We start from the raw sequence: 12,997 nt of genomic DNA, 5'->3' as shown, positions 1-12,997 counted from the left end.
ACAGTACTGAATATAAAACTACTACTGTTCTACTGTGGTGGCGCTTGTTTTGTTTTTTAAATTGTAAATGATTTGAAATAAACCCAGGTTTCCTCGCGCACTAGTATCATTTCGGCCACCGTAGTTGAGTGTGACGTGTCGTGTCATGGCCGCTATGTAGAGAGAGAAATCTTACCAGGACATTATTTGATCAAGTAACGTTACACACTATCTTATACAGATAGTATGAAATGGCAGCCGTCTTCCTGGTGACCCTGTACGAGTACTCCCCACTGTTTTACATTAGTGTGGTTTCTCTATGTTTCCTCGTTACCGCTGCTATGGTGCTCGGCTGGTAAGTGAGATTTAGCTCAATTAGCTTAGCCAACGTCGGTGCAGCAACAGCAGCCCGACACCTTAACCCAACTAAACTGCGTTTCTTTGCCGTTTTATCTTTTTTTCCCGTTTTATCTTATTGACCCACAGTAGGAGCTGTGACGTCAGCAGCGTCCATTGTCAAGAAGATGAATGAGCTGAACTGTGACAGGTTTTGTTAAACACTGTCCTCAGCTCACCCATAACATCCACTCAGCCTCAAATATAATGATTGAATCTGAATGACGATTCTATTAAGAAATATACGGTGGTGCTGTGACCTTTGTGAGCTACAGGTGGCCATTGTACACAATAGCAGCAGAGACAAAAACGTGACATAACGTAATGGATCGTTTTTGGTATCAGTCCTGTTCCCATGGTTTAACCCAGACTTTGCTTTGGGAGCATTGATATTTTGTGGATTTATTAGCTCTGTGAGTGTATGAGGCATTATATGCAGAGAGTACAGGAATATACCTCAACACTTAATGACAGGCGGCCGCCCCTAACCCAGAATGTAAAGATGAGAGGATGTGATGAAGAACACATGTACACTCTCTCTGCCCCCCCCAGGTTTGGCTTTGATGTCCCAGTGATTCTTCGCAGCTCTGAAGACACAGAGTCCACCCTACCAACCCCTGAGAAGCAAATGGTTCAGGTGGCCAATCCCTTTGCCTTGGAGTTGGGCTCTGGAGTGGCATCTGTCACAGGTGAGAACAGTCAGTGGTAGAAGGTTGAAGTTAGTCTAACCTGGAGTGAATGTGTTGGTGTGTCATCATTTCTCCTATTTCAGTGTGAAAGAGTCGGGGCAATGTAAATCAAGAGTTACCAGTGAACCAACCAATCAGCTGTATAGCATTAGCTGCACACTCACCCCTTGTGTCCCCAGCCAGAATGACATCAGCAAACGCTCCCTTTCAGATGGTGCATCGGTGAGGTGCAGCTGTCTGGAGCCTTGCATCCTGAGCTACTTCTGGGGCTGCGAGGTCAGTGCCCTGCAAGGAGCCATGCAGGCTCACCAGCACGGCCTAAGGCTCACCACCCCTGAGGATTTCCAGAGTGCCCTGCACCTGCGTTACCACCACTGCCAGAGCTTCCAGTATCCTTTACTACTCCAACAAAGACTTGCAAGGCGGCAGTTAATCTTACAGCGACAACATCACCTTTTAGCATCTTCTCTACCAACCGCCTCGTACAGTGTCTCAGGCTTAACAGGGCTGCAGACTAACTTTTTTTTTACTAGGAGCACAGTGGCCATTTTGTTTGTTTTTATTTTTTCGTCGTTTTCTTCTTCCCTTTTTTGCAGTCTAACTAGTCCTACATATTTTGTGCTACTTCAACAATTCATCAAATTGTGCAGCTTCTTCTGGACATGATGATGCTATTATTATATAATACTCTTTATACTTTTTGAAATATTCAAGTTTTTCTGCAGTTTTTCTCTCGGATAGGAAACGCATTGAACGGTCCTCAAACTCCTAAACTCGTACTCCTACTTTGAACCTCATCTGCTTCCACATAGTTTCACCCTACAGGCTTCATCCACTTCTGAACTGTAGACAAACATCTAATGTATTCCCCCTGTAGACAACTTTTTCATATCTTGTACCGCTATTGTTGATGTAGGTACTATCTAATGATGTAGGTACTATCTAATTTGTGAATTAATTCTTTGTAACACGGGGTAGACAATATAAGTTCGCTTCTTTCTGCCCCCTTTCATTCAAGAGTTACAGTATTGTCATTGTTTATTTTATTTTTTGTTTTTATGCTCGATAGATGAATGAAATAAATAAATGAACTAAACTAAACTAAACTATTGAGATAAAGCCTTTCAATGCACATGAGCATTTCTGTGTATTGCGTCAGCCAGAGAGAGTGACATCATCATCAGAGCGCAGGAGAGCCAAAAAAGCGACTGGAACTTTTCTCTTTAAACTGTCACCGATACCACAAATGACACTCTACACTCATGATTTTGGCACAGCCGTTCCGTGGCGCTGGTGGAAATTGTTGGTTAGAGATTAAAAAATCAATTAATGCGATTAAAAAACAATGTGCTAAACATGAGTGTAATGAATTAATCGCAAAAAACGCAATAATTTGACACCCCTACTTAAACCTGATGATGTTCCCAATGCAGGTTGATCAAAAGTGTAGGAAAGAGATTATTTTGACTTTTCAACCACAAGTTTTCAGTTTGTGTGATAGTGTTGGAAGTTTTGAGGTGAACGTTTCCTTTTTTAATGTACACTCATTATCACAGTGCTCCTGCTGGCTGAGATCTTCTCTATTGGATGACATTCGTTGTACCTATAGTAACTCCTAGGTTAACGTCTTTAACTCGAGCCACTCAGTGTCACCAATGAAGACGGTGAAGAACATCACACAAAGATTCCCGCTGAGCAGGGGATCACAGACTTTGGTCGGTTGCCAAGGGAACGCTACCCTCTTGTGGCTGTGCTGACACTAGCAGAGCCAGAAGCTAGAGACACGTACAACATTGTGAGTCCACCTCACTGATGTTTGTTGAATCAGATTCGAGACTGAATAGGTATGGTTGTGTACACGTAACACTGACTTCAGCCCCCTCAGCTAATTCTATTCAGCGTTTCTTCCCTGTCTGGTCTCACCCGGAAATGCATTACATTTCATGAAATGAAATGAAATGTAATGCATTTCCGGGAGAGGCTGGTTTACGAGGCTAGTCTCCATCTTCTTCATCACCAGTTTGACCTGATGTCGGTGGAGTCAGTGTTCAGATACTTACTGGGTCTCATTCATGAAATGTGAGCGGCACGTCTGTTACCTCCCTACAGGCCTTTGATTCACCTGTCCCAGTCACACCACTGTAACAAAAGAGAATCAAATATTTTTTTGAACTCCTCTTCACCTAAAATTACTTTGATCCCCAATATCTCTTTTTTCTCTCTCTCTCTCCCTCTTTCCTTGTTTGCGGGAGCGTGCTGTTAATTTACGATGGGTTGGCATTCCTGATCAAATCCGAGATTCCTGCAGTGTTAAAGGGACAACGAGGAGTTTCTATTTGGTTATAAAAAAGTCTCACGTTAATGTGGATGAATCTCCGCTACCCACACTTCGATAAATATATCGTTTTGTGTCTATCGTTATTTTGTTATTTTTTTTTTTTTTTTTTTTTTTTTTTTTTTTTAATTTATTTTTTTAATTTTTTTTTTAACTCTTTTTTTATTTATTTTTTCCCACAGAAAACAATACAGTCAAAAGAAAAAGCAATCAGTAAAGCAATAAAGAAGAACAGAACAGCCAGTCACATCGACAACAACAGAGAAAAAATTAATAAGTAAAAAAAAAAAAAAAAAAAAAAAAAAAAAATACATGACAGAACAAAACAGAACAGAAATAAATAGATATACAAACAACCAAACACAGGTATGTCCAAAGACATTATATCAAAATGGGCGCCATAGTTCTATCACAAAATCACAAACACACAAACAGGGGCGATACTGCCACACCAAATCCCCCCCCCCCTCTACCTCTTTTTCCCCCCACTCATTCCATAGCAGTTAGAAAACAAGACCACACTTTTTCATATTTATCCACAGAATTCGTGTTACAATATATGACTCTTTCCAGTTTTGCTATTTTAATGAGTACATTGAACCAGACTTGGATACTAGGAGCTGATGTGCCTTTCCAATGGCAATATAGTAGCTTCTTAGCAACAGTAAAGGCTATTGCTAGCCATTTATTAGTTGCCTGGTTCGCAAGCCTGGAAAAGATACCCAGAAGACAGACAGCAGGGTCCGGCTCTATATGAGTTCTAGTTATTTTGCTCACACACCGGCAGACCTCAGTCCAGAATTTTTTAATTGGTCTACAGTCCCATACCATGTGCAGATAAGTGCCCTCGTGAGCTGAGCACCTCCAACACAGGCCAGTTGGTCTGAGGCCCGCTCTGTGTAGCTTACTAGGGGTCCAATGATATCTATGTACAGTTTTAAGTTGTGTTAATTTTAATGAGACCTCCTTTGAAACTGTATGTGCTCTGATCCAAATCTGGTTCCACTCATCTTCAGTTATGTCACAACCCAAGTCTGTACTCCACAAAGCCTTAGTTGCTTTAAAATTTGATGTTATTTTATCAATAAGTTCTTTATATATTTCAGGTGCATTTATTTTAAATTGGTCCTTTTCCAAAAGACAGTTATCCCAATATGTTGCCCTAGGAGGGTCTTTATATTTATTTACAATGGCACTTCTTAGTTGAAAATATTTCCACCAGGGTAAACAGTGTGGGGAAATTGCTGTATTCAGTTCTAAAAATGATTTAAATTCAGCACCTGTATATAAGTCAGCAACCTTGCTGATGCCACTCTTATGGAGCTCCGTCCAATGGATTGGCTTCTTATTAATAGTTATGAAGGGATTGTTCCAAATGGGTATCCATGAAGACTGTGACATTGTTTCTTTAGTGAGTTTGTGGATTGATTTCCAGATGGTTTGTATATAGCTCAAGCAAGGATGAGGCTCATCATCTCTCTGCTGTTTAATATGCAGAGCATCCTCCAAATAAGCAGGTGACATAAAATGTTGCTCAATACATGCCCATGATGGTCTTGGGTAAACAGATCTGACTGTTCTTACAAACTTATGGAGTGTAAAGGCCCAATGGTATAGCTGGAGATTAGGCAGATTAAATCCTCCTTTTCTCTTGGGTGTTTGTAAAGTTGCTAGGCTAAACCGTGCCTTTTTCCCACTCCATAGGAAAGCATTAATTAGTTTATCAATTTGCTTATATATATTATTTGGTATTTGAACTGGGAGCATATTGAACAGATAAAACAATTTTGGGTAAACCATCATTTTTATAGAGGAGATTTTACCCCACAGGGAAAGATTGAGTCCTTTCCACCTATCAAACTGCATTTTCATTTCTTCAAGTATGTTTGCATAATTAATATTTTGTATATTTTTTATCTCAAGAGGAAATTTAATGCCGAGGTATTTAATACCATGCTTAGGGGTGCTAATGTTAAAGGCACCTACGTCAGGCATGGGCGCTAAATCAGAGAGGGGGAAGGCCTCTGTTTTAGACCAGTTTACTTTGTAACCGGAGAAGGAGGAAAATTGTTTTATGGTGTTCAAAAGACTCCCAATTGATTTGGAGGGCTGTGAGAGGAACAGGATAATGTCGTCAGCATATAATGACAATTTGTGAACCTCATTTCCAATTGACACTCCTACGATATCAGCATTCTGCCTTATAGCAATAGCAAGAGGTTCAAGGGCAAGGACAAACAACAGGGGGGACAGGGGGCATCCCTGCCTAGTACCCCTATGAAGCTCAAAATTACACGATGATATGCCATTTGTTATGACTGAGGCTCGGGCACCAGAGTATAAACTTCTTACACAGCGAGTAAAATTGGGTCCAAAGCCATATTTCTGAAGTGCTTTGAACAGGTACCCCCACTCCACCCTGTCGAAGGCCTTCTCAGCATCTAAGGCCAACGCCAGGGAAGGAGTGGGGGAATTTCGATTTGCCCATTTTATATTCAGTAGCCTTCTTATACTATCCGAGCCATAACGTTGTTTTATGAATCCTACTTGGTCAGGGTGGACCAGTTTCGTTATCACCCGTTCCAGCCTATTTGATATAACCTTGGCAAATATCTTTATGTCACAATTCAAAATTGATAAGGGGCGTTGGCTCTCACATAGTAGAGGGTCTTTATTTTTCTTAGGGATTAATATTATTGATGCTGTATTTGAAGATGGAGAGAAACAGCCATTTTTGATGACTTCCTTATAATAAGATAGCAACAGAGGGGTGAGCTTATTTTGAAATGCCAAATAAAATTCTTGTGGTAGTCCATCAATACCAGGTGATTTTCCAGCAGCCATTTGGCTGATAGCTCTATAATTTCATCACCCGTTATCTCCTCCTCTAGCTTTTTATTATCTTCATCAGCAATAGCAGGGATATTAATATTATTGAGGAATAGCTCAGCCTTTTGATTAGTGCTGTCATAATTTGAGGTTGTTATTTCAGATTGGTAGAGTTGCTCAAAATATTCCATATAAATATCATTTATCTGCATTTCATTAGAAATTTGGTTGCCAGATTTATCTTTCACCGCAATAATTATGTTGCGGGTTTTAACCTTTTTAAGTCTGGATGCTAGTAGTTTAGAGGCTCTCTCTCCATCTTCATAAAATTTGGCTTGTGTCCTGAGAAGTGCAAATTCCACTTCAGTGGTATACAGAGAATTGAGTTGAAACTTGAGACTAGACACTCTCCTGATGTTCTCTGATGTGGGGTTCTTGTACAAGTCAGTCTCAGCTACTTTTAAAAGGGCTTCAAGTTTCAATTGGTTCTCTTTTCTCTGTTTTTTTCTCCGAGATTGGAATCCCATTATCTGCCCTCTTATATAAACTTTTAAAGCCTCCCACAAAATACTTGGAGAAGATACTGACCCCATATTAGTTTCAAAGTAGTTGTCAATTTCAGTACCAATGAACCTACGCAGTTCCTCATCCTGCAGAGTACTGCCATATAGGCGCCAGTTAAAGCGCTGCTTAGGTTTTGGGGGAAGAAGGACGGCAAGTTCTACTGGGCTGTGATCAGAAATATGACGACTACCTATATTACAGGACAGTGTGTTATCCACCCAAGGCTTATTCACCAGGAAATAATCCAATCTCGAATATGAATTGTGGGGTACTGAATAGAACGTAAAGTCTTTCTCTTTTGGGTGTGTTAGTCGCCATATGTCCACTAGCGCATGGTCTTTAATCAGAGTTTTCAGCGCCGTTTCAGCCTTACTGTGGTGTCTACTTACAGCTGATGGTGATTTGTCAATTATTTTGTCAAGCACAGTGTTATAGTCTCCCCCCATCACAAGAGGTATATCTCCCAGCATAGAAACATGATTATTAATTTCATGAAATACTGAACCATCAGAGCTTGGAGGGGCGTATATATTGACAAATGCCACCTTTTCATTATTAAGTTCACCAACAGTAATAACAAATCTCCCAAAAGCATCTGCAATATTTTGTAAGATGACAAAATTCAAGTTTTTATGAAACAAAGTAATCACACCTCTACTTTTAGAGTTATATGTACTATAAGAGATTTGACCGACCCAATCCCTAATCAGTTTCACTGCTTCTTGATGAGATAAATGTGTTTCTTGCAGGAATAGTATTTGGCATTTTTGACTTTTAGCAAAATTCAGAATTTTTTTCCTTTTAATAGGTTTTTGTATGCCTCGAACATTCCATGTCATTAAATTTATATTACACCTGTTCATTTATAGTATTGCTAATGTTTTTACACTGATAGGCAAGCCCATGACAACAGTAATACGAAAAAAAAAAAAGAACAAACAAAAAACAAACAGACAAACAAAAAAAAATTAATAAAAGAAAAGAAGAAAAATGGGGGGCCCTGCCCCCCACCCCACCCCCAGTCCCGCCCCTGCCTCTCATACCTAAACTATGAGAGAGATACCCTAAGTAGTATGGTGATGACATCTAATATGCCCCACCAAAACAAAAAAGACTTCCGCAGCCACCCTCAATACAATGCAAGTTATGCCTAGGGAATTTATACTTCTTTGCTGGCTGCGAGAGGGAGGGTTTAATCCAACATAAGCACTTATAGTCCATTGCTCTTAAACAGGCTTGAGACTCTATTTTAAGACGAAAATGTTTAATAATTATATATTTAGGATGAAAACATTCAAGCAAACGAAGATCTAGGAGGGCTTCTCCATATAGGCTGACACTGAATATATTATGTAGCCTATTACAAAAAAGAGAAAACATTTTTTTTTTTTTCTAAAGAAAAGAAAAAAAGAAGAAATACATAATGGCCCATAAACAATTCTGTAGCAGTAGCCTACAAGTAAAATAACTGTCAGTAGCCCCTCCAGCCAGAAGAGTTCTCAGACCCCCCGCCCCCCCTCCCCTCCTTCTTGCAGTTAGTAGGCCTATCTCCACGTTGCGGGCCTAATCTCAGTTTGTATACGATTAATCAAAGCATTCAATCAATTTATTAACCACTGTTACTTGCCAGGGCTTGGAGCAGAGAGTCCACTTTTGATGATTTTTTTTTGTGATGCTGTCTTTGGGATCTTGATTGCTGTGTTGTCCATCCTCCGCTGGGTGCAGCTGGATCCCTCTGAGCCGATTGTGCCTGGTGTTGCTGGTCTCCGCTGATGATGCCGTCTCGCAGGAGAGCTTGACTTGCTTCACTGGCAGTGGCGTAAAGTTGAATGCCGTTTGGAGTGAACACTTTGAGTTTAGATGGATATATCACATGGGATTTCAGCTGTCTCTCTTTAAGCTGCTTTCTAATGGGCACATAGAGATTCCTCTCTTGGCGGAGTTTTGCGGAGAAATCATGATCAAAAAAGATGCGTGATCCCTGGTAGTTAATAACTCCCTTTGACCAAGCAGTGTGCAACACTTTCTGCTTCACATCCCACTTCAGAAATCGGACAATAATTGGTCTGGGGGCCGATCTCTCTGACACTTCTCTGTTTGTGAAAGTTCTGTGTGCTTGCACAATGTCAGTGTCTTGGGCAGGAATTCCCAGGTTATCTGTGATTAAAGTTTTTATGAAGCCCGACATGTCTTCACCCTCACTCCCTTCTTTCACCTGGGTAATTCTGATGTTCAGCTGACGGGATTTGTTTTCCAAATAGTCCACTCTGTCTGTTAACTTCTGTTGTTGCTGCAGCAGGTGTGTGAGGGTTACAGTAACAGCTTCTTCTCGCTCCTCCACCTGGTTGATCCTGTCCTCGGCGTCTGACACGCGGTCCGTCATTGTCTTCAGATCCGATGTCAAGCCTTTCACTTCGTTTTGTAATGCCGTAAAGTCTTTTTTTATTTCTGCTCGGAGTTCTTGGAAATCGGTTCTGAACTCACCGATTTGGCCGCTGATATCAGACTTCAGCTCATTGAGCATTTTCTGGATGATCCCCTCCATTGTGTGGATATCTTGGCGTCTATTCCGCTTAGTTTCAGCACAGACGTTTTGCGTTACGGCTCCAGATCTAAGATTCATGCCTATAAGTTGTTTTTGCCATACTTCTGCGAGAGTGTAGGCACAGATTCCCTTAGATTTAATTAATTAATTTGAGGGTTAGAGCGAGTGCTTCACAGCAACATCGCTCGTACGTGACCCGGAAGTCCCCAGTTATTTTGTTATTTTAATTAATGGTGGAAATGCTGGGCGAGCCGACCAGCGTTTCCTTACTTTCGGTTTCGCGGACGCTCATGAGAATAACGCCGCCGTATTGCCGTTTATGGTCGGGACTACGACGTAACTGAACCTCTTTGAACCTCTGACTTTAATTCTTGATGAATGAAAACATGAGTCTGTCTTGAAGAATTTCACGGTGCGTGGAGGCTCATTAATGTAGTGTGAAAACGCTTTGCTTTTCCAAAACTCCTCGTTGTCCCTTTAATGAATCTGGAGTAGTGTTTTAGTAGCTGTGTGTGCAAATCTACACACAGATTGACTAACGTTTCATGAATGAGACCCAGGGCCGTTGCATAGGGGAGAAAGGTGATGACAATTCTAGGGGCCCACACCCCAGTAGGACCCACAAACCCCCCCAGGAGACTGATTTAAAAATTTTTTTTTACTAAATTCCTTCCACAGTCAATCAAAAAAATATCGATGAAAAGTAAGGGGGTGGGGGCCCACTTCAGTATTTTTTTCAGGGGGCCCAGAATTCCTAGCAACGGCCCTGATGAGACCCCGTGTGTGGAGATCTCTCAGCAAAAGGAGGAGAGAAAAAGTCATTGTGCGTCTTTCCTCTTTCAGGTGGCCAGTGTGACAGTTATTCATGTTCCAGATGACAAATACAGCATGTCTGCACGGCTTCTCTTTCAATACCTCCTCACCTCCCAGGGGAACATGTATGAGTTAAAGGTAGGACATGTTCTGGCTCTCTCACAATCACAAGTTGTCATCGTGTGTTACAGCTCTTCCTCCTGTCCTCTGCAGCCTCTCTTCATGTCAGCTGACAGTGAGGGGGCCTCGGGGCCTCCGGACTCGGAGCAGAGCCCCACGCCCACGGAGGAGGCCTGCGAAGTGGAGCAGAGTCCGGTGTTGGAGGAGGACGAGAGCTCATCGGAGGGGATGAGCAGAGACTGCGTGGTCTGTCAGAATGCAGCGGTGAACAAAGTGCTGTTGCCCTGCCGACACACCTGTGTGTGTGACAGCTGTGTGGCGCACCTCCAGCACTGCCCCATCTGCAGGGGCTTTGTCCTCGAGTCCTTTGCGCTGACACGGGGACCAGCTGCAGAACAGTGACTCCACACTGGCACAGTGAACGTCATCTCATTTATAACATGCAGCATCTCAGTTATCTGTGCTGAAAACCCCCCGCAGCTCCTGACTCCATCTGGATGGAGTGATTTTACATCTAGCTTCCATGAACAGAAATATTCATTTGGACTAAAGAGATGTATTATCTGTAAAAGCAGCTGTAACACAACCTGCACACTCGCACTTACCGCTGAATCTGAGCAATGTGGATTGTGACCCTGTTTAACAGGGGCATGTAACCTGTTACAGCTCTAAACTGCTTCATGTGGTCACATCTGTAGCCAGCCCAGCACAGATGCTGAAGTGGAAGCTTGAATTACTGCTGCCTGATTTAAATCTAAAACCTGGTCAGTTTCAGAGTTGTGCTCATGTGTCTAAAGGATGTAGATAACACAGTTTGTTATGTGTCCATGTACAGATTAAGTTTACTCCACTGTGTGGATGGCACAAGGCAGAATCAAGTGTAAGTTCATTGCCAGGTGGGTTTTCACTTGGAATTGGCTGCAGCCTCCCCACAACCCTTTGAGGTAAGTGATATAGACAATGGATGGATAGGTTTACACTTGAAAGATATTAGGTTTGATGTTTGGTGTAGATGACAGTAAAGTAAATGTATTTATACAATACATAGATATGCATAGATTAAAAATCAACACAGAAAAAGAAAATAGGACTTTGTAAAAAAGTGTTTTAGAATGACAGAACTGCTTTGGTGCAAGGTGTGCAAAAGATCAGTGTGGACAGTATCTGTTATGTGCAGTCCAAGGAGTTACTGAACTGTGATTGCTGAGTCCAGATACAGAAGAGACAACAGGGTGCTGGTTCATCACTGGGGAAGAACTGGAAGTCTGGTCCTGATACAGACACACGTGTTGGGGCAATTTGTTTCAATCATACAAGTTCTTTATATCAATTAATTCAGCCTACAGTATGGTGTGTATAATGAATCGCAAAGATGGATATGAACATGCTGAAATAAATACAATATTGGCATACATAGCATATACACCAACAACACTAGTAGCTGTATGAATCTTATGTAGGCTACATGCAAGGACATGAAGAGTAAATAAATGATAAGAATTCAGCACACACACTGTACATCCCTACTACATAATGGTGTGGTACAAAAGCTGAACTGTAAAATACATAACCACGATAGGCAGTGGTAAAACTGATTTAAGCACTGATTATTATGAAACTGCAGTATGAATATGTGCATACTGTGGGTCTGACATGATCACAGGGGTATGGCAGAGTTGAGCAGGGTGATGACTGAGCAATCTACTGGTTCTGGAACTAAAGTTAATAAGTTGAAACAGTATAGAAGTACAGTAGTACACCCTTTGTTCACCCGTATGCTGTTGGTGGGACGGTGGGAGCTCAGGTTTCAACAAAGACAGAGATGAAGCTGAAATCTCCTCAAAAATAAACAGGCTTAGTGAACTTTTGATCCTGCCTGATCTTGTTATGGTTTCCATACAATTTCAATGCAAAGTCACTAGTTATGATTAAACTAAAGCTACAGATGCAATGAACTGAGAAACAGGTGACAGAGGCCAAATTCTCCTAAACCACTGAAATGGAGCCTGTCGACAACTTCTAAGCCTATCACAATATTAATTATAATGAATTTATACCATTTGTTTGTCAATACACAACTCAAGTATTTTCATTTAGTTTTTCTCCATTGGTTTGGCTCATTTCTCAAAACTCTAAGATCATTTGGCAAAGCACTGTTACAGTTCAGCACAACACCAGAGATCACTTGCAAAAGCTCATAGGGCTCCCAGAACAGTTCACTAATGTGTCAAAACTACATTTCTTTCTCATACAAATAGTCAGTGCCCCTAAAATGAATCGTCCCGTTGGCACTGTGTAAGCACTGCAAGTCAGAATGTTTAGATGTTTTGTCACTGTGGCAGAGGACCATTGAAATGTCCATCATAACATATAACAGGACCACTGAAATGTCCATCAGAACATATCATAACAATCAGCTTTATAAGGCTTAAGCACTGCTGTTCAAATGCTTTCAGCATTCAGGTATGAATGTGGCACCACATAAGACCATGTAGATCTTCCTCCCATATGTGACATAAGTTCTGTCACTCTTCTATTAAACCATTACCATAATATGTGCTACAATAATCAATTTCATGTACAAGTACAGCAGTCTTACTAAAACCCACTATCAATGAGGTTTTGTATATTACCGTAAGTCAATGCGTTGTTTCTTAAAGACATATTTTAAAATCTTTCTCTACCTATATGATTGAGCTGTTGTTAAATGGCAATGTCCAAATTGTA

At 41.2% G+C, this 12,997-nt stretch overlaps 1 protein-coding gene across 1 annotated transcript; it reads left to right on the top strand.

Moving 5' to 3' along the window:
- The first annotated feature begins 126 nt into the window (after positions 1 to 126).
- cgrrf1 (cell growth regulator with ring finger domain 1) lies at positions 127 to 11,336 on the top strand. The gene is made up of 6 exons (XM_085771196.1): positions 127 to 334; positions 928 to 1,064; positions 1,276 to 1,453; positions 2,712 to 2,859; positions 10,181 to 10,288; positions 10,364 to 11,336. The coding sequence occupies exons 1-6, from the start codon at positions 231 to 233 to the stop codon at positions 10,670 to 10,672; spliced, it is 984 nt and encodes a 327-aa protein (XP_085627322.1). The 5' UTR covers positions 127 to 230; the 3' UTR covers positions 10,673 to 11,336.
- Positions 11,337 to 12,997: the final 1,661 nt, after the last annotated feature.

This window comes from Trachurus japonicus, chromosome 24 (genome assembly GCF_045865225.1).
Source record: "Trachurus japonicus isolate A0001 chromosome 24, Traja_1.0".
Lineage (NCBI taxonomy): Eukaryota > Metazoa > Chordata > Actinopteri > Carangiformes > Carangidae > Trachurus > Trachurus japonicus.
The sequence above is the reverse complement of the archived record's forward strand: the minus strand, read 5'-3'. Positions and strand labels throughout refer to the sequence as shown.